Source organism: Perca flavescens, chromosome 5, assembly GCF_004354835.1.
Source record: "Perca flavescens isolate YP-PL-M2 chromosome 5, PFLA_1.0, whole genome shotgun sequence".
NCBI lineage: Eukaryota > Metazoa > Chordata > Actinopteri > Perciformes > Percidae > Perca > Perca flavescens.
This window is the reverse complement of record NC_041335.1, coordinates 14,037,761-14,061,521: the sequence shown is the minus strand read 5'-3', so window position 1 is coordinate 14,061,521 and position 23,761 is coordinate 14,037,761. Positions and strand designations below refer to the sequence as shown.

Genomic DNA, 23,761 nt, shown 5'->3' with positions numbered 1-23,761 from the left:
AGACACTTTCTTATTGCCTTAAGACAAAATGCTGGAAATGTAATTATGTATGTCTACACAACTAAAAACTAAATTAAGCATAGTTCTGAAGATGTAGGACCTACATCTTCAAAACTATGCTTAATTTATCACACTTATAGGTACAATATAGTCCCTATAAGTGTGATAATGATCTGAAATACAATTTACTATCACATTATTTTGTGTGACATTTGCAGTTATTACATGCAAGTAGGAGCTTAAAAAAGGAGATGGAAACTAAGTTAAAAAGACTGACACAATCTCTGTACAATCATGATTCATTAAAATGATCCACCCAGTGAACCTAAGGCTTGAGTGTGCTGAAGGTGTATGCAATGGTGTGTATGTGTATGCAACATCTTATCTTTACATTGCAGCGATGCTATGGGGAATTAGGGGACATAGTGGTGTAAAAAAGTCAGAACAGAGCAGAAAGAATGGGAGGGGCAGTGGAATAAATAAATACGCTAAGAGAGAAATACAGATCAACAGCAGGAAGTGGAAAAATTATCTCTTTAGTGCAGTCCTTTTCTCTGGACCACCATAAGTCACCAGACTCACGACAAAGGCGCAGCTCCCTTACGCTCTGCTCTTTCTAACAGCCGAGACATCACCATCATCCTACTGTTGTCCACGAGGCCAGATGAAAACCCATAAACAAAGAAATAGCAGAATCCATGTCATTCCTTGCTTTACAACATATATAACGTTATCAGTATTAACAGGATAACTATGTAATCACTTAGATATATGTGTTTTGAAAAGCAAACTATATCATTGCTTTGAGTGTGTGTGTTGAAAATCCCAAAAAATAACATTAAGTTTTTGCTTAAATATTAATCTGTTTTTTGCTAATACTGATCTGTTTTTGCATTTTATGACAGAAAGAGCTTTTATTGAGAAACTGTGAAGAGTGTAGGAAAGCACCAGATAAGAAGAGCACAGGCAGAAGCTGCGGCCTTGACGGGTGCATGCAACTGTGTGTGTGTGTGTGTGTGTGTGTGTGTGCATCTTGAAGGCGCATGTGTGGCCATACACAGCACACGAGCTGTAGAGTTCATGAAGTTCATTACTGTACATTGTTTGTGAAGTGTTTCCTACATTACCTTACAAGGACAAGGAAGTACATAAAAGTACGTCCCTTTTTGGGTGCCTTTTGGGCTCCCTTTGGGCTCTTTTACCCGAGCGCTTTACGTGGCATCGGGATGCCATGAAGCCTTCTCCATCTACCCTTGCACTTTCTGTTGCATTGGGAAAGATTCATTATGCCCCTCTCAGCTGTAGAGGGGTTCCCTTGCGCTCACTGAGAGTAAAAAAAAAGAAAAAATACTATCTCTGAGAAGCGGCTTCGAATACCTCTGTTAAACAGAGGCCAAAAAGTGCTCTTCTCTCTTATTTTGCCCCAACGCCTTTTGTTGCTGGGGAAAGATTTATTTGCCCTCTTTGACACCGGAGAGGAGATTACCTGCACTCATATGAGTGTGGGGGAGATAGGAGTAAAAGAGAAGCGGCTTTAAATACCTTTAAATGTTAGAGCGGAGGCTTTATCTTCATTTTTAGTTTTATTTCTATTTTGTAAAGGACCACTTGCTTTTAATTTCTGCTTTTGTCACGAAATAATAAAAACCACCTGAGTCCGACTTTGGACTAGGGCACCCAACTTTTGCCAGTTCCTTTATTTTCTCTGGGATCGTCTTGCCCGCTGTCGAGCGGGGAGGGTTTCCTCCTTACGGGGGTTAGTGACTCCTCTTTAACCGCCCGTGGCCAGTTGCGGCCCGGCGGGGATCGACTTGGACATGCAGACCTCCTGTTATCTCCTAGTGGGAGTGCATTTCCCTACCCGCGTGGCCTGGTCAGAGCCTCTGAGCATCCCCCTCTCTCAGTCCGGCGACCAAGGAGGGCAAGGCGGGCGTCCTTGAGAAGGAAGGGACCTCCAGTGACCCTAGGAGGAGACAGCTGAGACCGTAGGTACTAAAGAAAAATCATTGGTTTTAAAGATCCCCTCGGGCAGTGCCTGTCATATACAGGGGGATAAGAGCCCATGTTTTTGGGGACGTCTGGTGTAGTGTGAATCTAACCTCTTGCCTTGCCTTAGGGTTCCATGATCCGGGCGAGGGTCTCTCCTTAGACGGAGGGCGTGTGTCTCTATAAACTAATTAATCAGGGATGCGTCAAAACCAACTCCTTTTTAGTATAGGTCAAAACATCCGCCCCGCTGACGGGCAACTGGTGTTCGTCCGTACGGCAGAAGAGGACATAAGGGCCGGGGGTTTGCTGAGGGGAAGGCAATAAAAGGGGTTGGCTCGGCCACAGCAAGCGACGCGACGCCTCAGTAAACTGCCACACCAGTCTACACTACTCATTAGGATCTCTCTAAATGTTACCCCAGCTGCCCTCTATGTGTGTGACTCTAATCTATGTCTCTGACCTCCATAGCCAGCATAGTAACCCACTTTCCTCCTTCCTGCCAGCTGTCAAGACCCTCCCTTCTAGTCGCACCAGATGTCAGGGCAGTGCATGTGTGTGTGTCTACAATATGTGTGTTCAACACATTCTCATACCTAAACAACATTGTAGGTCCATTTCCAAAGACTCCTAGTACTGGGGCGGTTTAATCATGTCACCATAATCATGTGACCTTTCTATTTAACGTAATAGGCGTAGTTTTAAACACGTAGTAAACATGGCGAAACAGAACTAGTCAAGTTTAGGCAACACAAATACATAGGGGATTAGTAAAAATGTAAAAAGCTTAAAATTAGTCACGTAAAATGAGGACGCAACTTGACGTCGATGCATCATGAACGCCATAAAACTCATAGGGAAAACACGGTTTATTTCAAAATGTCAGTTGACTTTTTTTTAAGTGGTGCACCGATCCGATATTTGGATCGGGTATCGGCCCAGTTATTGACAAAATAGCTGGTAAAAAAAAAATCTATGTTATTTTGTCTTAGTTAGGAAAGAAATGTTTAGTTAGGAAGGTCTGGTGCCTTTACTCTCATCCACATGGTGGAAGGAAGGTATAAGATGGAAGGTATACAGTTTATTATTAATTCAGCAACGGTATCGGATCGGTATCGGGTATCGACAGATACACAAAGCCCTGGCATCGGTATCGGGACTGAAAAAGTCGGATCGGTGCATCCCTACTTTTTTTCAACAGTGCGTTTTGTGTTTAGTTCAATTTGTTCAAGAAAACTTTGTTTTTTTATCCAAAGAGCAAATTGTTGTATTTTAGCAGAGTACTCAAAGCATCAGAAAAGGCAGAACCGAGTACTCTCTTGTGAGTATAAAATGCAAGTACTTCAATATGAAAATGACCTAAAATGCCCATCTCTAGTTATTACCACATCCTGATGCAAGTGTATTCTACTCTCCTTTGCAACCATTATACTGAGAAGTAAGACATGGCAAGAGTTGTGACAAATTGCATTCACAGGCACGTTTAAAAAGACATGTTTGCTTTTAAAACATACAAGACATGAATTTGCCTGCAACCCAGTGCAGGTTAATGCTAGAGAAACAGCACTCTTATCTCCTGCATCTGACAGCTACACAACACGGTCGCTCTCCATCAATAATGAAGAGGAAAGATCTTCCACTGAGAAAAAAAGATGGAGAGGAGGAGGTAAAACAAGACCGGGGGGAACAGAGTGGGCCAGTAAAGGTATAGAGTGTTCGAGAGAGATAAAGGAAGAATGGCAGCTTAAAATAGGAATTTGAGGTGTACATTGATGAATGGAAAACAGCTGACAGTTGAAAAGATGTATGCAGACAACTAGAAATAGTGGTTATGTCAGCATGAAAGATAGACACAGGAAAGAGTAGGAGTTGTGAGGAGGGAAAATGATGACAGGTAGATGGACAGACGAGAAAACATTTTGGTATGCAGACACAGACAAACTCACCGAGATCAAAAATCAGGAATCATCTCTCACACAACAAACATATTGGCAGACTGCAGAGCATTAGCAGGTTTTGTCCATGTGTTTGTCACCACTGAATTCGAGGCAGTGACAAACTGAGCAGGGAGCGTCAAGTGTTGCTGACATCGCAGACAGACAAGCTGGTCGCCATGCTGCCAACCCAACCTGTCAACCGACCAGAAGCGAGTCAATGCCAGTCTGAGATCACGCTGACACGCCTCGCAAACAGCACAGTGGAGCTCTGAACACAGATGAGACCAACCGTCAGGAACATGTTGATCCAGGCCTCCATTTGCTAGCTCAGCATCTTCACAGCAGAACAGAACCAGCCTAAAAACATTGCTGATGTGCTCTTTTTAAAGAATCACCATCTCCCACCCACCAGCAACACTGTGCAAATATATATTTGGGCTTCCCGGGAATCAAAAGATTTTTGCACTACTTTAAAAATGATTAACTCTCTTATGACTGATTGACTGCGTACCAGGAAGAAATAAATAATTAGTAATCAGAATTTATTTGCCTAGAGGACTAATTCAATGTCCGTCCATTTTTCTCATTTCTTACTTTTTTTTGTGGAGTTCCCTGTGTTGGACTGTAGGCTGCACTGTGTTATGAGATGCCCCCCCGTTTAAATACATCCACAGCATTATATTGACTATGGATAGACAAGGCATGGCCTCTCATCAGTAGCACTGCAGGGGCGAGGGCAGCAGCCGTTCCCTCACTGTTTGAGTCGTGATGCTGGAGTATAGATCTGGTCAGAGCAGCATCTTTTCAGTACTCCGCGCATTGCATAAATACAGTATTTATTTAGATCATTTGATTTTTTTATTCATCTGCATCAGCTCCTACTATTAATCTGAAATGCTGTGAAAGCTTTACATGTTATGAAAAAATAGCAAGCTTGTCCAATGTACAACAGAATCAGTGGCGCTGCAGTATTTAGGACAATGAATAGTGCTTAAAGCACCGTCTGCTCTGTAAAAGGTTATGAACACTGACCAGATGGGCTGGCATTACTCCGGGCATCTATTTATCCACCAAAGATTTACAGAATTGATGAACTAAAGCACTAAATCCATTTCTTTGAGACAAAGTATCATGCAATACAGTTCTACTAGATGCCTGCAAATTGAATTTTGAATCCAATAAATCTTGATTTTTCACTACATAAAGCAGCTTGTCTCTGTGCCAGGTAGTGCCATCCCTACACACCGTGAGCTTGGTGCTGATCAAAGGCTGTGGTACCACCTCCACATTGGCAAACAAATCAACTGGCAGAATGACAAGAGTGTGTACTGTACCTTCCATTGCCTATGCAAAAACTGCTAAGACTGAGAGGTTGGAAGAATTGTGGGAGTAAATGTTATCACTGCAATGAGTAGGTGATGGATCTGAAGCAATGTGCCAAGTGATAAAAAGAAACAGCGATTGTAAAAGGGGGTAAGATAGAGAAACTGAGTGAATACTAACACACACACGCAGTTCATTGGAATGAGCAAGATTATGAAATTCAAGGTTCTTTTTGCCACTATGTGAAAAGTGTATGAATATTGTAGATACCAGAAATTTTACATGCCTCAATTTACACCAGCCAAATGCTGCAAATGCTGAACTCTGCTGGGCACGTTGACATGTAATCAGTCTTTATTTCTTTTAAAATGGGGAAACTCAATTTGGAAGCCAAAATAGCATAAGTGGTGGATGAGTGTTGTAATCTAGCAGCCTAAACTGGTTGGTTGTAAAACATAGTTTGTTTACCAGCCTGAGTTTTTCTTTATTATTAAATAAATGAATGAAAGACTCCAATACATTTTACACATTGTGGGGATGATGCTGATACAAAAACCTGAATGTATATTAAGATGAGCCCATCCCATCCATGTAGCCTATGTAATGAGTTCCTTCCCAAAGTCATCTACTTCATCTATTTACAGACATCTTCCGTTACTGGCTTTTATATGCTCATTTACGCATTGAAGACAAAGTATGCACAGTTTTTTGTAATGCAGTACATACAATTCACCTGACAAAATGAATGACTCAGTCACATCTCAGAAACACAACATTCTGCATAAGACTATTTGCAGATGCTGCAATTATTTCTAAAAACATATTAGTCTCTCCCAGGAGAAATTCATAGTGTACATTATGCATGTACTGTACTGTTCAGGAATTTAGACACAAGTTGCCACTTTACAGCTTTTTCTTGGAAGGAAGTGAAAATATTTGATTATTTTTAGACAGAAATGTTGAGGAGTGATGTAAAAACAACTGGGTTTTCTTAAATGCTTTCTTGCCATGAACGGATCTTGAAAATTGATGATAATTGTACTCAAACATTCAAGGGTGCCTGAAGCAACCCTGCAACATATCAAGCTTTTGTCTGATGAGAGGAACATCAGTGGAGAGATAGTCACTCATCATATCATTCCTCTTCACACTCCTCAGGCTTTCCCCTCTATTTTCACCTGCTTGTAGTCTTCTTTTCTCTAATCCTCTAGTCCTAGGACTTCTCGTCTACCTTGCCTAAATCTTACTTTCCACCTCTCACCTCTTATCATTTTCCTCATCCATCTTTTTCTTTCATGTCCCCATAGCTTCTTTGATCTCATTCTGAGCACGTTCAGCACCCAGCCCTAGAAAGAGGAATTAAGGGAACATGACTGCAGCTGGAGAGCCAGGCAGATGGGTGTGGAGGGGGGACATGAGTTGTTGGTGTGGTGCGGGGCACATAAGCCTTCTCTTCTCGCCTGCTCTGCTACAAATTTAGCAATCTATCCTTTTTTATTCATTATCTGGTCAAGATGGAAGCACAAGCAGGAAGATATCTTCAACTGCATTAATCCGTACATTTCTAAATCCTGAGTCCTTTCTCTATTCTATCTCTCTTCCTCACACTTAAGTTTTACATTCCTGTTCTGTTCATCTCCTCGACTCTCTCCCTCTCTTGTGTTTTCCCCCTCTCTTCCTGAAGTCTGACTTACAGTCCCATGTCATGTCATACTAGCAGCCAGCTCAAGTTTCCACACTGTTGGAAACTGGAAACGACACATCGACTGCACCTCTACCCCACCATCCCCCGCCACACTCACAAACAAAAACACTAACACCTGCACGCAGGTAAAGTGGTCAGTGTCTTCTATTGACGACATAGACACAAGTCTAAATCGTCACGTACACAAAGCAGGTGCTCAGGTGTATGGAAATACTGTATGAAAATCTGTTCTGCATGCAAATGTGTAACGTGCTCAAGTGATGGAAACATTTAGCTGATGAGCTGCAAATTTCAATCCCTTCATCACCTCACTCAACGGTCTCAAATCCCCTGGACTGAAATACTTAAAAGAAAAGAACACTCCAGTACCGTCACTGTTCATCTTGACAATCAATACACCAAGATGTATAAGAAGCAAGAAATATCAGCATACAGAAATAAATAGCCTACAAGGAAAAACAGCAGGTAGGCAGACAAAACAGCATTGTGTACACATGTACGTGTGCGTGTGCGTGTGTGTGTGTGTGTATGTGTGTATACCTACAGTAAGGCTTCGTCCCAAAGCTGAGAGAGGCAGCGCTAACATCCAGACACCGAACACGCTACACTGTTCTACTGCTGCTGCTGCTGCTGGATTACTCCCCTATATGTGAGAGAGCTTGCTCCTTACCTTGCTCACACACACACACACACACACACACACACACACACACAGCAAAGGGCAAACAGCTGGGAGGTTCTTACATACCACACATGCAGTCACTCAGCATCACAACGCAGATTTCTCTCTCTCTCCTTCCCTTCTCTGTCTGTCACTCACTCACAGATGATTGTGCAGAGATGCTTACTGTAGGCTGACTAATCCGCTGGGATAGAACTATACAAAAAAAAAGGCACAACCAGAAGCCTGCTACCAGCTGCTGTCTCACACATCTGCAGATGTTTAGCCAGTAAGAGACCTGGTTTTATCTTTGCCAATCCTCTGGACAACTGATTACATATCCGCTTTATTGAACAATGTAACAAAGAGAGTGACAGAAAGTCCTAGAGAGAAAGGCGGCAAGAAAATGAGGTTAAATAGCAATGAATACATAGACAAAGACAAAATTCATGTTAGGGCTGCAGCTAACTACTAACAATTATTTCCCATGTCAATTAATCAGTCAAGTTTGGTCTATAAAACGTCAGAAAAAAGTGGAAAATGTCGGTCAGTGTTCTTCAAAGCCCAAGATGATGTCCTCAAATGTCTTGTTTGTCCAGGACTTAAAAGATATTCAGTTTACTGTCATAGACGAGTGAAGGAACAAGAAAATATTCACATTAAACCTACATTGTGTAATTTTGGAGTTGAGTCTTAGCAAAAACCCCTTTGTTCTTTCACAAATATGTGCTCATTTTTTTCTAAATTGCTCAAACAAATTCATTGATAATCAAAATAGTTGGCGATTCATTTAATAGTTGACAACGTATTCTAATAAGATGGATCATGTAGTCTACAAACAATTAATGATGCTTTTATACCAAAGTGCTTTACATAGCGCCTCTCATTCACCCAAATAGACACTGCTGATGACGCTGCTAGCCATCAGGAGCTATTGGGGTTCAGCGTCTTGCTCAAGGACACTTCAACAGGAGGAGCCGAGGATCGGATCCCTAACACTGCCAACCACAGCTGCCCACATACATACTCTATTAACAGACTCCCTGCAGCTTCTTTTTCATTTTCCCACTGCCATGTACAACCTAATGGAAGCTGTTTGTTTGTATCTGGTTAACATGTTAGTCCTTTTAAATCGGCTAAATTGATCAATTGGTGTTAATACTGAATTTTAAATTAGATATACCGTAATGGCCTGTGATGCAGTCATTTTGTTTCCGACTTGTTAACACAAGCCTGTAGTTCTTTTCACCCAGTGGGAGATATCATAGCGGTCAGAATACCTACGAGCCGGCATTACAACGAAGAGACTGACATCAATGACTCGGCTACCTGTAATTACGGCCTGAACAATATGACATAAAAAGGGCATTAGTACACAGAGTTCAGTAACATCTTCTACTTCATAGCATGGCACCATCTAACTTCAACCTGAGCAGAGGCTTAATCAGCCAGAATAATTGAAACACTGGTGTGGTTTTGCAAGACTGGATTAGTCATACACCTTGGAGCCCTAAAAAACTGCTGATATTCCACAAACTCCTGTCACCACAAAACATCACACATTCCTTTCTTGACCAAACCAATTTGCTCTCACTTCCTGCAGCCGTCTGTTAAAAGTGGGAAATGCGGAAAAAGCGATTTAGCTATAATTCTGGTGGTGTTTACACGACGTAACAGGCATGTAACTAAAGACCAATTAAAACTTGTTCTTTAATGCTGAACAATATGAGGGCAAAACTTTTGCTTCACCCTGAAACCAATTACTATCAATGCTGGGGAGTCACAACTTTCCTGCCGAGCGGGTACTTCCCTTTTGGACATAATGCTGTGGTAGTTAAGGATTCTCACTTAGGTGGCCAATCAATGTTTAAGAAACAATGAATTACAGTGTTTGGGAAAAGAAAATGGCCTGAAGTAAATTTTCTGTAATGAGGTTATATATTTATGCAATATACTACACACAGCAATACTGTAAACATTCAATCAACAAGAAGTTACATACAGTAAGTACATTGGGGGACATCATACAAGATGAATATGCACAATCTGTATGTGTACTTGATGTTTAAAACATACCAGCATGCTTGGCTTTTAACAGTATCATTTATTCTCCTCGAGTACATGACTAAACTGTAAATAATATAAAGGCCAGTCTCTCCCTTTCTTTCTCTCTGTCAGTCCTATCCACCATGCTTTTTTGCCATTTAGCCATTCATATCAGACATTTGGAGGGTCCAGAGGAAAGATTCTCTTATCCTGAGAGACTGTGGAAAGCTTCACTTCACAAGTCAGAAAAAGAGATGCATTTTGGGCAGGTGAATTATAAATAAAAGAGCTGCTATAAAAAGTCAGAAAATGTACAGCTGCATAGATACAGTAACTGAACACAAGAAAGAAGCGGATGATGGGGATGGGAGGTATAGGAAAGATCAGACTGAAAAACATTTTGACAGCAGTATAGGGTTTTAAAACCGAAGAAAACTCGGGGGAAAAAAGCGGCAGCAAAGAATAAAATTCTAAAGAAAAAGGGGGTTGGAAATATACCTGATAGCACAAAGAAAAGGAAGGAAAATGCTAGGAGGCGGGGGGGAATTCATACAACATGGAGCATATACATTTCTCACCCTTTTCTGTAACATCTTTCTGATATTTGCATTTTATAAGCAAAACAGGGTGATTGCCAAGCTGCCAGTCTGCTTCCTGGCAGCAACAAGTCACAGCAACTCTTGTCGAGGCACGGTAAAGAAAGGAAGCGCCGTGTGCTGGTGTGTGTGTGTGTGTGTGTGTGTGTGTGTGTGTGTGTGTGTGTGTGTGTGTGTGTGTGTGTGTGTGTGTGTGTGTGTGTGTGTGTTCCATATATTAAAATAGAGTCAGACCCCTGGACACGACAGCTGTCCCTTTAATGTGTACTGTTGTATGAGGCTGGTTCAGGGTTGCGTCTGTCAGCAGGTCTTTGGACTCCAGTTGCTTTGTTCATTTAGAGAACGATAGTTACGTATTGTAACTCCAGATTCTATGAGTATAGGGACAGCCCTCTAAGAGCTGTTGCTATTGGGTTTATCCCTTGCGCTTGCACAGGCGTAAAGATTTATTTTGTGCCCTTGTGCCCAGCACGGGCCTCTCTTACGTTACTGTATATTACCGCTGCGAGACGAGAGATCTGCTCCCAACATCAGCATTTTTCTTCAGCCAAAATTAGTGAAGCAGGTGGCCTGGATCTTAGACGGCTATGCCTATACTCATAGAATCTGGAGTTACAATACGTAACTATCATTCTATTTTGTATAGGCTTCGTCCTCTAAGAGCTGTTGCTATTGGGTTAAGGGCAAAGCTGATGTAGTCAATGCCACCTGTGACACCAAAATCCACAAGCAGATAGCATAGACTAGCTCCTCTTCCTTCTCACACTGTACAGTTTTTTTTATGTAACAAAATTATATTGTTTACTTAAAAACCTGATAGGCTATCTCCATGACTGGCCTGCTTAACGTTGTGAGGCCTTGCCGCATGCCAGATTCTGAAGGTGCTCCATAATTAAGATTAAAATCATCATTAATTAATCCAAAGCACATTCGTCACGGGCACTCTGGTGCAGGAGGATGGAGACATGGCATACCAGATCAAATAACGCATCCCATGCCGTTAAGTGTGGATAAGACAGAGTAAATCATGGAGACACATTGCGCAATGAAAGCGGATGAAAAAAAGGCACGGAGATGCCCAAGACGCCGTTGCGCAGATGTCAGCCACTGTCTTACCTCTGAGGAGGGCCGTGGGTGCTGATAAAACTCTCTTGGGAGTGTGCCCAGATGCCACTCCCTTTACACTAAACGGTGGGGGGTAACCTCACAGAGTCTGTGAGACAGCCGCTGTTTCGAAAGAGCCGCGGGAGTGTTATATAGTGAACGAACAGCTGCTTCGCCTGATGTCTGCCATGCGTAAAACATACTGAACCTGCCACTTTAGCACCATGGCAGGCTCCAGGCAATGTGGAGAGATAGAAGATTTCCCCCATCACCCTCCCTCAACCTGGGACTCGGACTTGCCCTGCCATCCAACGAGAGATGCGTCTGTGTCTGTTAAGTGTGACGTCACCCTCCCAAGGGGAACCCCCGACGATAAACCACGGGGGGTTTCCACTAGGCCAGGTTTGACTGTAGAAAAGAAGATATGGTCAGCATGCGCCTCTTGTGCCGTGATGGGTTGAGGTGCAGGCGGCCAAACAATCTCTGAATTTTTCCTCATGTGCAACGTGTGTGTGTTTACTCATGTCCTAAAGGAGCCACTACGTGACTCGTAGGCATCAACACCAGCAGACGCATCACTGACAGCGGTGACACCACCCTGTGAGGCGCAATGTGTGACAGCGGAGAGTTTAATGCATTCAGCCTGGTTTTGATAGTGGCGGAGTTTACTGTATACTACCACCTGTGAGGGGATCGGTGAACCCTTTGCCAGTTTATGGCAAATTCAGTGTTTGTAGATGCTGCACAGCCTCCACTGAGAGAGAGTAGCCGAATGTCTATTGAACTCCCAGGAAGGAAAAGCACAGGAATTTTCTGTGTTTGGGGATGACCGGATTGCGAACGTGCCCTCAGGTCGATGGAAGTGAACCAATTGCCGGGCGCACACACTGCGACACATGCAGTCAACATGTGGAATGGTTGCTCCATGATGCACCGGTTGAACAAAAACAGGTCCAGCATCGGTCTCATCAGTCCCCTTTGATCCTGTTTGAGGAAATAACGGGAGTAAAACCCATCGTTCTCTTCCTCTGGAGGGATGCGGCAGAATAGGCTATAGCATATACTGTATTTCCAGTAGCTCCACCAGCTCTGACGTCAGAGCAGTTATCTGACGTCAGAGCCGTTATCTGGCGCCGTCTCCTCGAGCAGACATCTTGGTGCCGCCGTTGTGGCCGAGGCGCCGCTCTCCAGGAGGTGCGTTTCTGCATACCCTCCACTACCTATTGCTCGTGGCTGTCCAAGGTGTGGTACAAACAACCCACCAGGGGCAATGGGACCATCCAAGAGCACATGGTCTGCTATTGGCTGGGAGTTGTGACCTGTGCAGGCAGATGTTCTGCTGTGAAATGTGCAGCCACATATTGATATAACTCCGGGAGACAGCCAAAGGCTTAGCGGTCATGGTGGAGACAGCAGAGCGATGTTGTACCTGGGCAGCACAGAGGTGCGCGCGGTCAGTGAAGCGAGCATGGACCTGGTCCCAGGGACATGGCGGTGTGGCCTTCGGAAGCAAGATGGAGGCCATGCTCTGCCGCTGTGGCGGGATCGCTGGGAACTCCGTTTCATTGTGGCCTCGCAGCTCGGGTGGATATCCGGCGGCAGGATGTAGCCAGTAACTGTGGATGTAGGAGAGGCCTGGCAGGGCACAAAGGCGCAAAATAAATCTTCACGACTGCGCATGCGCGAGGGATAAACCCAATAGCAACAGCTCTTATCTCTTGCCAGAATCTCCTGTGTTGGCATGTCTATACCACAGAACCCTGGAGTGTGCACCATCTGGCTGCTCATTACTCACATGGCATACACCTACAAACACAAACCTGCACAGCATAACATCAGTAAAACACATACACGCATGCTTAATGTTGCAGCCATAAACACTTGCAGCCTCTCCTTTCCTATCATTTTCCTACTACTGCTGTGTTATCAGTGGAAGAAATGGGAAGAGCCTCTTCCAAAGAGGTACAGGCTTTATCAATGCTAGTGAAGTGCTAGTGAAGTCGCATGCTGGCCTCAACGAGCAGACAGACAGATAGACAGGGAGAGAAGGGGTAGAGCGATAGGCAGGAAGGCAGGCAGGCAGCAAACACACACACACACACACACCAATTTATTTATTTTCATACCCCATACCTCTTAGCAAGCTTTGACATTTACTCTAGAAAACAAATCAATCATCAATTAAACAAATGCAAAGCAGCCACTGGGAGTAGGCCAATCTCTGTCCCAGCAGGAAACCGGCACACACATGATGCTCCCTCTTACTTCTCATCAATTTCCTTTATCTTCTTTCTTTTTCTTCTTCTTTATTTTTAAAGGTCCCATGGCATGAAAATTTCACTTTATGAGGTTTCTTAACATTAATATGAGTTCCCCGAGCCTGCCTATGGTCCCCCAGTGGCTAGAAATGGCGATAGGTGTAAACCGAGCCCTGGGTATCCTGCTCTGCCTTTGAGAAAATGAAAGCTCAGATGAGCCGTTTTGGAATCTGCTTGTTATGAGGTCATAAGGAGCAAGGTTACCTCCCCTTTCTCTGCTTTGCCCGCCCAGAGAATTTGGCCAACCCATAAGAGAGAGACATCATGGCTTTCAAACAAGAAAAGAGGCAGTTGGTCAAGGTCACACCCCCACCCTCCACCTTGCCCCCCCTCTCTCCTCCTCAATAGCTACAGACACAGAAATGGCACATCCTAAGGAAAGCTCATTGTGGGACTGGCTCTAGTGGCTGTAATTCTGCACCAAAGCTGAATTTCAGGAAAGAGAGTTCAGATACAGTATTAGGGGACCACTAAGGTCTATATAAAAGCATCCAAAGAGCACCATGTCATGGGACCTTTAAAGGACAGAAGAAAAGTATTCAAACAAAACAGAACAACATGAAATCCAAAAGAGAAATAAGATGATGCAAAGGAACCCCAGCAGAAGTGATGAAATGAAAAGGAGACGAGAGATGAGAGGTTTGAGTCAGCTCAGAAAGTCATCCTTTCTGAGCTGACTCAAACCTCTCATCTCAGGGATAGAGTGATGGACAAATGGCAATTAAGCTGAGTAGCCCAAGTGGCTGCTAACAGAGGAGGCACACACACACACACACACACACACACACACACACACACACACACACACACACACACACACACACACACACACACACACACACACACACACACACACACACACACACACACACACACACACACACACACACACACACACACACACACACACACACACACACACACACACAATCCCGTCTGGAGAATCACTGCTTCCCTGGATCTATAGATGGATTCATTTCACTGCTCTGTTTACCGTTGTCTCTGTCTTGGTCGGTCTCTCTCTCCCAATACTCTCTCCCTCCTAGACTTTGCTTGCATCATCACTTAATATGACATTTAATCATTTTCCATTCTTTTATCCAATCTGAACATAAAGTGAACCACACTGCATACTGTTGAGAAAGTATCTATCTGTTCCATAATTGATTTTTAGTTATTAGCATAGTTACAAATGTCAGTGGGATTTTGAATGAGGTTCTTAATTCTAGAACAGAACCTGAACTCAATGACATTTACAATTACCAGTCTTTCCTTTTCTCTATTGTTGTGAAACTTGAATTTAGATTTAACATTTTTTTTTTTTTTTTTTTTTGAGACAAGAGACACCAACATCTACGTGTTATCCAGGAAAACAGAAATAAACACTCAAACAAATATAGGCCCAGAAATGCAATATACAGTACATCACAATAGCTACTTTAAAAGTTTCAGGATAGGCTTTTCCATGAACAACCTGGGATTCTTCCCCCACACAATGTGTCATCACAGCAGCCTTCACTCCAGACCTGGAATGAAGCCCACACTCCAGACCTGAGCCATTGTAGTAGCAAACCTTACAAGATTCACCCAGTGATTCATCCTCTTTCATTACAACAACACCCACATGCGCACTCATTCTGCTACAAGATTCTACTCTCACCAATGAGAGCTCATTGGCACGTTTATTACTCACCCCTGTGAATTCTTCAATAATTAAAGAGAATAACTCTGGTTCTAAAAGAGCCTTTATTATGAAAACAGTCCTTGCCCCAGATTCCTAAAGTTTAAGACTTCTTATTTCATCTAAAACACATTTTACATTTGCTCTGCAGTGACATTACCATGCAGGGTTGTCCCTCCCAACTAAGTCAGTAGGGTCTCGCCCTGATCACTTAATACTACCATACAACATAATAATTAAAGGCTGCGACAAATGTATGTCAATGCTTACACCTTTAAAGTACAATGTTGTCACTAGAGCTGGGTTTAAGAGGGGCTTAAAAGAAGGAGAGTGAATAGCGCTCCAAATTTAGGCTACATTTTGGCGAGGGAAAAAGTGGCATGGCCATTTTTGACCTCTCACCTCAAGATATCTGAATGGAAATGGTTTCTAAGTCTCCCCTTTACAGGCATGCCCACTTTATTAGAATCCCATGCAAGTTTGGCAAAAACAATTTTTTTTTTTTTTTATGTAGTATAAAAGTGTTATTTTCGCCTAATCTAAAAATTGTTTATTTTAAGATTTCTGCATACTGGGGTCCCTAAACAGTCTTGGAATTACATAAATTGGGTATGACCGGGTATGACTCTTTTGGATACAATGAGCCCAATTGTATTCATGTGTGATGATGTCAGTCCCCATAGCAGCCATTTCAATGTAGTAAACCATTTTTCGAAATTTGACCTCAACGTAACGCAACTACAACCCCAAACTAGAGATCTAGGGCATTCAGAGGATGTATGGCTAGAGTCTGTAAAGTTGCACTTTATTGTGTTGACTGCTGTAGCAGCTCTGTGTTGACATTAATGTAACTGCATTGGGGTTAATTCTTAATGTAAACATTTATTGTTTTTTTTTAATAGACCAATTTGGAGTGGACGTCATAGTTATGTCACTGCAGTTGTGCACGCATTGTGGTGGCAGAAAAACAGCCGAAACAATGATGAATTGTTTATCGCAATACATCTATGCTTTTTCCAGGGACAACCTTCTTATACATCCATGATGACAGCTGGCAAGTTACTTAGCTAGCTTGCTTCTTCCACCATGTTTAAATGCTACACTGGTTTAGAAAATGAGCCAACCCGCCAACTGGTGAACAGCGCTGGCTGCAGAGACGGATAAGCTAGCAGGCTAACTAGCCAGCCCTAACATTAGCTTATCCATCTTGGGAGGAGCTGCCCTCAGCTCTCTTCCCAGCGAAGTAGTCTGCCAGCATCGGGGAGACCGCGGGGTGCTAGGTAGGGACCGGGTTGGGCGATATGTTTACATTTTCCAACATGCCACCGTCAGCCCTGCAACTGGCGGCGGCAGATAAGGCGAGTAATATTACCCCTAAATTCTTTGAACAGACATAGCTGTCCAGGCTTAAGTGGCCACGTTTTCATCTAAAGTGGGTTGGAAAAATGACAGATGCCAGCACAACGGTCACTTTTCCACCACCAGTTAGGCTCTGCCAACTAAACACGTCATTATGTTTACAAACACAAAAAGGTCTATAATGCACTAGTTTAGAGCATTCCTGGACAATTTACAGAATTATGTATCTGAGAATCACTTTCATATCCAAACAAAATTCATTTTGTAACTAAAACATCCCTAACAAAAATTGAATCGACTCGAAAAAAGGCCAATTTGGGACCTTGTAAATCGGTATCGAATCAATTAGGGAAATCAGTGGTGATACAGAATATTCATTATCTTCCAAAAACATGACACTGAGCTTGCAGCTGAAGCAATGATGTATTGTTTGTATCTAAATATAAATAAAAAAAGATGATTCATCTCATGGAAAACTGGATTGTGCTAATATTTTAGGATGCTCATGTTCAACTTTGTTGTCCAGTATGAAAGCTATGGATTTTATGGTCACAGTGTCGGGTCATATGAATTGTCCATTGAGGTCACTGGATTGCTAGGTCGCAAAATTATATTAATTATATTATAAAATTATAATATATATATATAAATAAGTATGAGCAGCAGGAGAGATTTTATGATTAAAGCACACGAAGAAACAGAAACACAGGGATGAACAGATGGCTGATAGAAAGTAACATTCCCAGTTTTGTGGACCATGACTGACACTTCAGTCCCACTGTTGTATAGAAATAATAAAAACGCTAAGTGAAGTGTCTCTGTCTCTCTCTCGACCGACAGTAAATGATCAGATTTCAGTCATAGAAATGTCTAATGCAACAGCATGTTCAGATTCAGGTATATCATTGTCATTTTTATATGAATACTCATATCAGTTTTTAGCATTCTCAATAGAAAAATTTTACTTTTACTATTTAGATAAGAATGAAATGATAAGCATGAGCATGCCCGCACACAACATCGAGATTATGTTGTTTTGCTTTTGTAGTGATACTAGGGCAGTGCATATTGTATTGCTAAATAAACAATATCTTTATTACATAAACACAGAAACACCATTTGTGCTGCATGACCTCTTATTTCCACTGGATGCGTAACAGCTGCGGACCGGCTCCGCTGCGTATCTGCTGCGTGCTCCGCCGTCCGTCAATATCCACCGGGTCCGGATTTGTTGTGGAACGGCTTGCGGCCATGACTGACAGCTGTAGTCACGAGGACCCACAAGTTTGCGCGAATTCACGTAGAATAGAACCACAAAACCAACAACAGTTTGTTTCCATCCAGAGGAGTAGAGGGGAAACGACTCTGTGATGTGTTTTCAAGGTGTAGTGCAGGGAAATATGATCCACCGTGAGCACGGTGTATTTTATTTTGAAAATTAACCGGATATTTATTTTGTTTCTGTGCTCGACTTCCTGTCCCGCACTATCTGCCGTGTGCTGAATTGCTGCGTCCGGCAAAAATAGAAGCTCTGCGTATCTGCTGCGGAGGGCTGCGGACTGACGGAACTGGGACGGAGTCAGGACGCAGTCAGGACACAGATGTTCCGCAGTCTGTGAAAATACACACACTGACTTTAACGGAAACCTAATGACTCCGTCGACGTTCCGGAGACGTTCCGGAGACGTTCCGCAGACGTTCCGCATCCAGTGGAAATTGCCGGATGACTTCACATACAAGAACATGAAAGGATCACTGAGCTGGGTGGGGGTGTGTCGTGTCTATGGTAAGTCACTGCGGTCATGTCATTAAGGGAGCGCAAAAATTATCTGGGCGGGCCAAGCAGAGAAAAGGGAGGTAACCTTGCTCCTTATGACCTCATAAGGAGGAGATTCCAGATCGGCCCATCTGAGCTTTCATTTTCTCAAAGGTAGAGCAGGATACCCAGGGCTCGGTTTACACCTATCACCATTTCTAGCCACTGGGGGACCATAGGCAGGCTGGGGGAACTCATATTAATGTTAAAAAAAAACTCATAAAGTGAAATTTTCATGCCATGGGACCTTTAAGGTAAAGCTGAGTAAAAATAAACACATCCACAGAAATCTCATACTCATTTGGAAGGCTTTTGGGTGTGCAACTGGCAACCATGTTCTGTCAAATGTGTTGAAACAAATAATGTATTTAACTATTTACGTTAAAAAGTTACAGTGCAGACATAATGTAAAACTAAATAAAAATAAAATAACAGACTGAATAAATAAAGATCTAGTATGGTGTTGTATAAATAGTGATCACGCAGTCAACTAGCTTTATAATAATAAAGCCCAGTGAAACTCATGAAACTCACCCCTGATTCTGTGGAGTTCATGTGAACAGTCCGACGTCTCTCACAGCAACATAATAGTCAGAGGACTGAAAGGGACAGAGTTAACGGGCAATATGTGTGTCCAAAAGTAATATGTCAGCTGGTGTGTCAATAGCAGCTGTGCACACCAATGGGAATCCTTGCCTAAGCTCACAGCTCCAGGAGGTCATCAGAGAGCTTGTGGCACATTAATGTCAGACCAATGAATTAACACATTTGAGGGTGAACATGGCTTCCTCTGAGAGCCTGCCAGGTTGAACCAAAATATGACCCCCCTCACACTTCTTAGTATAGAATAACAAGTCAGCAACACTCCTCAACATCTCTGCTATTTGTCCTTGAGATGGAAAATGAAGAGAAATATTGAGAGATGGAGACAGAAAGACAAAGTGACAAAAGAGACAGAGAAGAGAGGCGAGCACACAAATAGAGATAGAATGAAGCAGCAAAGAATGAAATGAAATAAAATTAAAAAGTACAGTGTGACGAGACAAGCCTTTTTATATAGACCACTATGGCCTGTGGTCAGAAATAGCAGCCACCTGCTGGAGCTGGAGCTCCAGCGCACCACAAAGTGGCTGGCAGGCCTCTGATGGGAATAGAAAACAAGCCAGATTTACACACCCTGAGACAAAAGACCAACCCTTTTCAAATATTCTTCATTATATTAAGATTAGAAATAACCTCATACAATACTGGAGTTATATATACAGTACATGTAGTTATTCGTACGGTAACTAAGTATTTGTAGGCTCAACATTTTTTTAAACTGTGAATCAAAAATAATTAAGTGTATGAATAAAGGAATTCTCATGACATGAACTGGAACAAACACTACAATACTGCCACCCAACCTCATGAAGCATGACATCATAGATATAGAACAAAGATCACAGGGAAAAAACACATTATCCTGTCCACAAATTATTTTAAGTAATAATAATCAATTACATGTTATTGTTTCTTTGTCTAAAGAATTTGAATGCCCTGGGATGTTGCATAGCAACACAGTTCTGGAGATGTTGCAAAGCTCTATGAATTTCAAATTTGTACGAAAGAAAAACGTCTAGGCTAGTTGGTGCAGCTACATAAAGAAGAAAGAAGACATTTCAATTACTTGTTGGTTAACTGAGGTAAGTCCATTTTGGATCTTATTTAATGAAAACATTACTGTAATGTTACTATTAAACAGTGAGCCCACAAGGAAAACTAACCATCTTAGATGATGGCAACAGCTAGTCGTCCACAGTAAAGACCTAACCTACAGTACCTCCTCATACAGAAAAGAGGAGCCTGTCCGTAAAGCTTTATTTGGTTTAAAAACAAAATTGACAATTATACCCAACTTTGTGTCATGTATTGTTTTCCCCAGTGTCATCCATTACAATCAGGGAATGTACAACTTTGGAGGGTGTTATCCCACTTATACCATCGCCACCTGCCAACTAGATGTTTGTAAAATTAACAATATTTGTGGTGCATTTACTCATACCCATAACTAATTCTGATTTTAATTTACTGTTATAAACATTTAAATGCAGTTCCTGGGACTCGGAATTTCAGATGCTTGCATTGCCTGGTAACACTTCAGGAAGAGGTTCAAGCTGGTCCAGAAGTTTAAAATCCCTGACAGGTTTTGAAATTTAATAGACAAGAGGAAATGTCAGAAAGTACACTCAATCTCAAGTATAGAGAATGATGCTGCATCTTGCTACACAATTTATTGAAACAGTCTTTTATTTCAAGAGCCTATTTAGAGTTGGTGTATTTATTTAAAATGGCAAAAACACCTCTGTTGGTTTCCGGTTATACCCTGGTTACCAAAAACGTAATCCACACCTGCCAGCAAATTTGTTTTTCTTCCCACACAGGAATTGGCAAGAAGATATCCTGATGACAAAATCTGGTCGAAAGAAATGTCTAAGTTTCTCTCCCTTCAGGTACAAGTCTTACACGTGTACTTTTTTTTGTTGCTGTTCTGTTTTCATATCTACTTTCTAATTCACCTCATTTTAATACAGATCGTGCCTATACAAACAATACAAGCAATTGCTTCTATACAAATAATGCAAAGATGTAATGTGCTATTACTTGGGAGTATATCAGTTCATTGTTTTCCTATCTAATGACCGGTCAGGAGGAGACGACAGGCAGCAAAAGACAGGCGGTTCTGCATCATATGGATCAACAGGATGGTGAATAAACAGGTGGAGAAGCATATGGCAGAGGTGCATTCAGAACTCCGTCTCATGCATCACGCCCTGAGAGAGGAGATGGCGGCTGAGCTTCGGGAGCAGCTGAGAGAGCTGGTGGCGGACGGAGTGAGAGACAGATCCCTACATTACACCAGGCAGAACCGAGAGCAGAGGGTCACATCAAAGTGGCAAAGGATAATGGAGAAAGACTACAAGGAGAAAACAGAGGACAAAAAAGATGAAGCAAATGCCCGTAATCCGGAGACGACGAGCCTTAACATCTCTGAAACATCCTCCGATAGTGACAGCGTCTTCATATTGACGAAACCACCAAAATATGAGCAGAGGCCAAGGGAAAACAAGATCATTTTGTTAGACGTCTCCAGTAATGGTGACACCAGCGATGCCTCTAACGATACAGACACCAGCTCGCAACCAGATCAGTGGGAACCAGAGGAAAGCCAACCGATGTCATCAGGTGTTGCCACGGTCGCTGACACCAGCCAGGTGATGAAGGAATCAGATGAGAAAGAAAGCTCAAGGAATCCCTTTCATGCAAACCCCAGCTTCACGCCCGAGGAACAAAGATGTGAGGAGACGTGGGTCAGAGTAAACGGAACAAAGGAGGAGGAGACGTTGCTGACGGAAAGACACTGGAAGGAATGGATGGACAAGCAGGAAATGAGAGGAAACCGTAACAACATAAAGCCAGTTGACCAACAGAATACAAAAAAGCATGGAGGGGCCGGGGCGGCACCTCCCTTATCACAGAAACATGCGATGCTGCAAAACATGAAAGAAGTGGACACCGTGGAAAAAATTAAGACATATTTCTCTGATCTATTCAATCCTCATACATCTTATAAATGGAAGAGATTTGAAGATGACGATTGACTAACTCCACTCAACAGAAAAAAAATCATTTATCTTTTTGCCATGCTTTATAAAGTTTTATTCAGTAAATAAAAAAAGAATGGTGCATAACGAGTACAATCTCCAGCTTTAATATATATAGCTGAGGGGCTATGTCTCCCTCTTTGCAGTGTGTTGCCACTGCAGTGTGTATCAGAGTGATTTATGAGTTGTTCAGTGGCAGAAAATGATAATGGAGCTTTTTGGTAACCTTCGATGCATCGTAGAAATGTGCCTTTTTCCCAAACTACCTCCTATCCTCATCCTACTCCCACCTCAGAAACACTTGGTACACTAAGGTCTTACGTTCTTCAAAAAGAAATCTTAAATTGAGAGATATAGTCAATAGTTCACAAGAAGGAACAGTCCTGTTGCTGAAAATCTTCCCAGCCGCCTACATTAGCTGTGCAATAAAATGTTGACACAAATCATTCTGAAAGCATCCCAGCTCAAAACTTCAGAAAATGTCAATCTTAAATGACTGAGGTTAGCGTTACAATCTTAGTCCTCAAGCAGGCAAAGAGTCCTGACAGATGTTTCAGAAGTTGCATTGTCAGATCTATTTCCACAGCGCTGTGGAAAAACCCATCTCCGTGCGTGCTGTAAGGCTGTCTGACGGCTCCAGCGGCATCAGGCCAGCACAGAACATGCAGGTGAATGGTTCCAGCAATCCTACTGCTCTGAATAAGTGACAAAATAACGCCAACATGTTCCTATTTACATTTTGATTTGTAGAGTCACAGCGTGTACAAAAAACAACGTAACATGAGACACAGCCGTCTTCTAACTGTAAACAAAGCGGGAACTTTATTCTCAGGCGGAAGAATATAGTACTTGGGCGGAATGATTTGCTTTGCAGCAAGCCTGTCTGAGAATATAGTTCCCGGTTTGTTTACAGTTAGAAGATGTCTGTGTCACGTTGTTTTTTTGTACACGCTGCGACTCTACAAATCACAACATGTAAATAGGAACATGTTGGCGTTATTTTGTCACTTATTCAGAGCATTAGTCTAGTTGGAACCAGTTACCTGCAAGTTCTGTGCTAGGCTAAGCTACTGGTGGAGCCGTCAGACAGCCCAACACGCACGGACACGAGAAGGGTATGTATGGACTTGTCTTACTCTGGGGGTTATGGTGAATAAGCTAAAGTCCCAATAAGTCTGCGTGTTCCTTTAACAAGAAAGTATCACTTGATTCAAGAACATTTTGTGATACATTTGTGCCAAGGGAAACAACTGACATCGTTTAACCTGAGGAGACTTTATTCTGAAGATAAAAATAAGTGCTCATTTAAAAGACTTTTTAAGAGTGATGGTTTTCTAGTGGGTGCTCTGAGGACAAAAAGAAACGCAGCAATAGGCAAGCTAATTACACAGGCTCTCTATAGTGGAGAAGAAATGCAGCAGTGAAGCTGCCTGAGTCTGACTTCTGTAGTACTCAGGATCCAGTCCAAGATATGGGATTAGCGCTACACTGAGACTGGACTCTGATGTGAATTTTGGCAATCATACACAAATCCTACTGTGCAACCAACCATTGTACAAACAAATACAAGCTGTTTGTTTGCACA

The 23,761-nt window shown here is 42.5% G+C and overlaps 2 protein-coding genes across 7 annotated transcripts in view; one reads left to right on the top strand and one right to left on the bottom strand.

The window, feature by feature from the left end:
• mctp1a (multiple C2 domains, transmembrane 1a) overlaps positions 1 to 23,761 on the bottom strand; it is a 147,008-nt gene that overhangs the window by 103,397 nt on the left and 19,850 nt on the right. The gene's annotated exons all lie outside the window — the stretch shown is intronic.
• On the top strand, positions 20,099 to 22,207 carry LOC114555574 (uncharacterized). 2 transcript variants are annotated; one of them, XM_028578068.1, is made up of 4 exons: positions 20,099 to 20,217; positions 20,626 to 20,717; positions 20,956 to 21,024; positions 21,222 to 22,207. In XM_028578068.1, the coding sequence occupies exons 3-4, from the start codon at positions 20,978 to 20,980 to the stop codon at positions 22,171 to 22,173; spliced, it is 999 nt and encodes a 332-aa protein (XP_028433869.1). In that variant the 5' UTR covers positions 20,099 to 20,217; positions 20,626 to 20,717; positions 20,956 to 20,977; the 3' UTR covers positions 22,174 to 22,207. The 2 variants fall into 2 exon arrangements, with proteins under 2 accessions (XP_028433869.1, XP_028433868.1); XM_028578067.1 differs by lacking the exon at positions 20,626 to 20,717.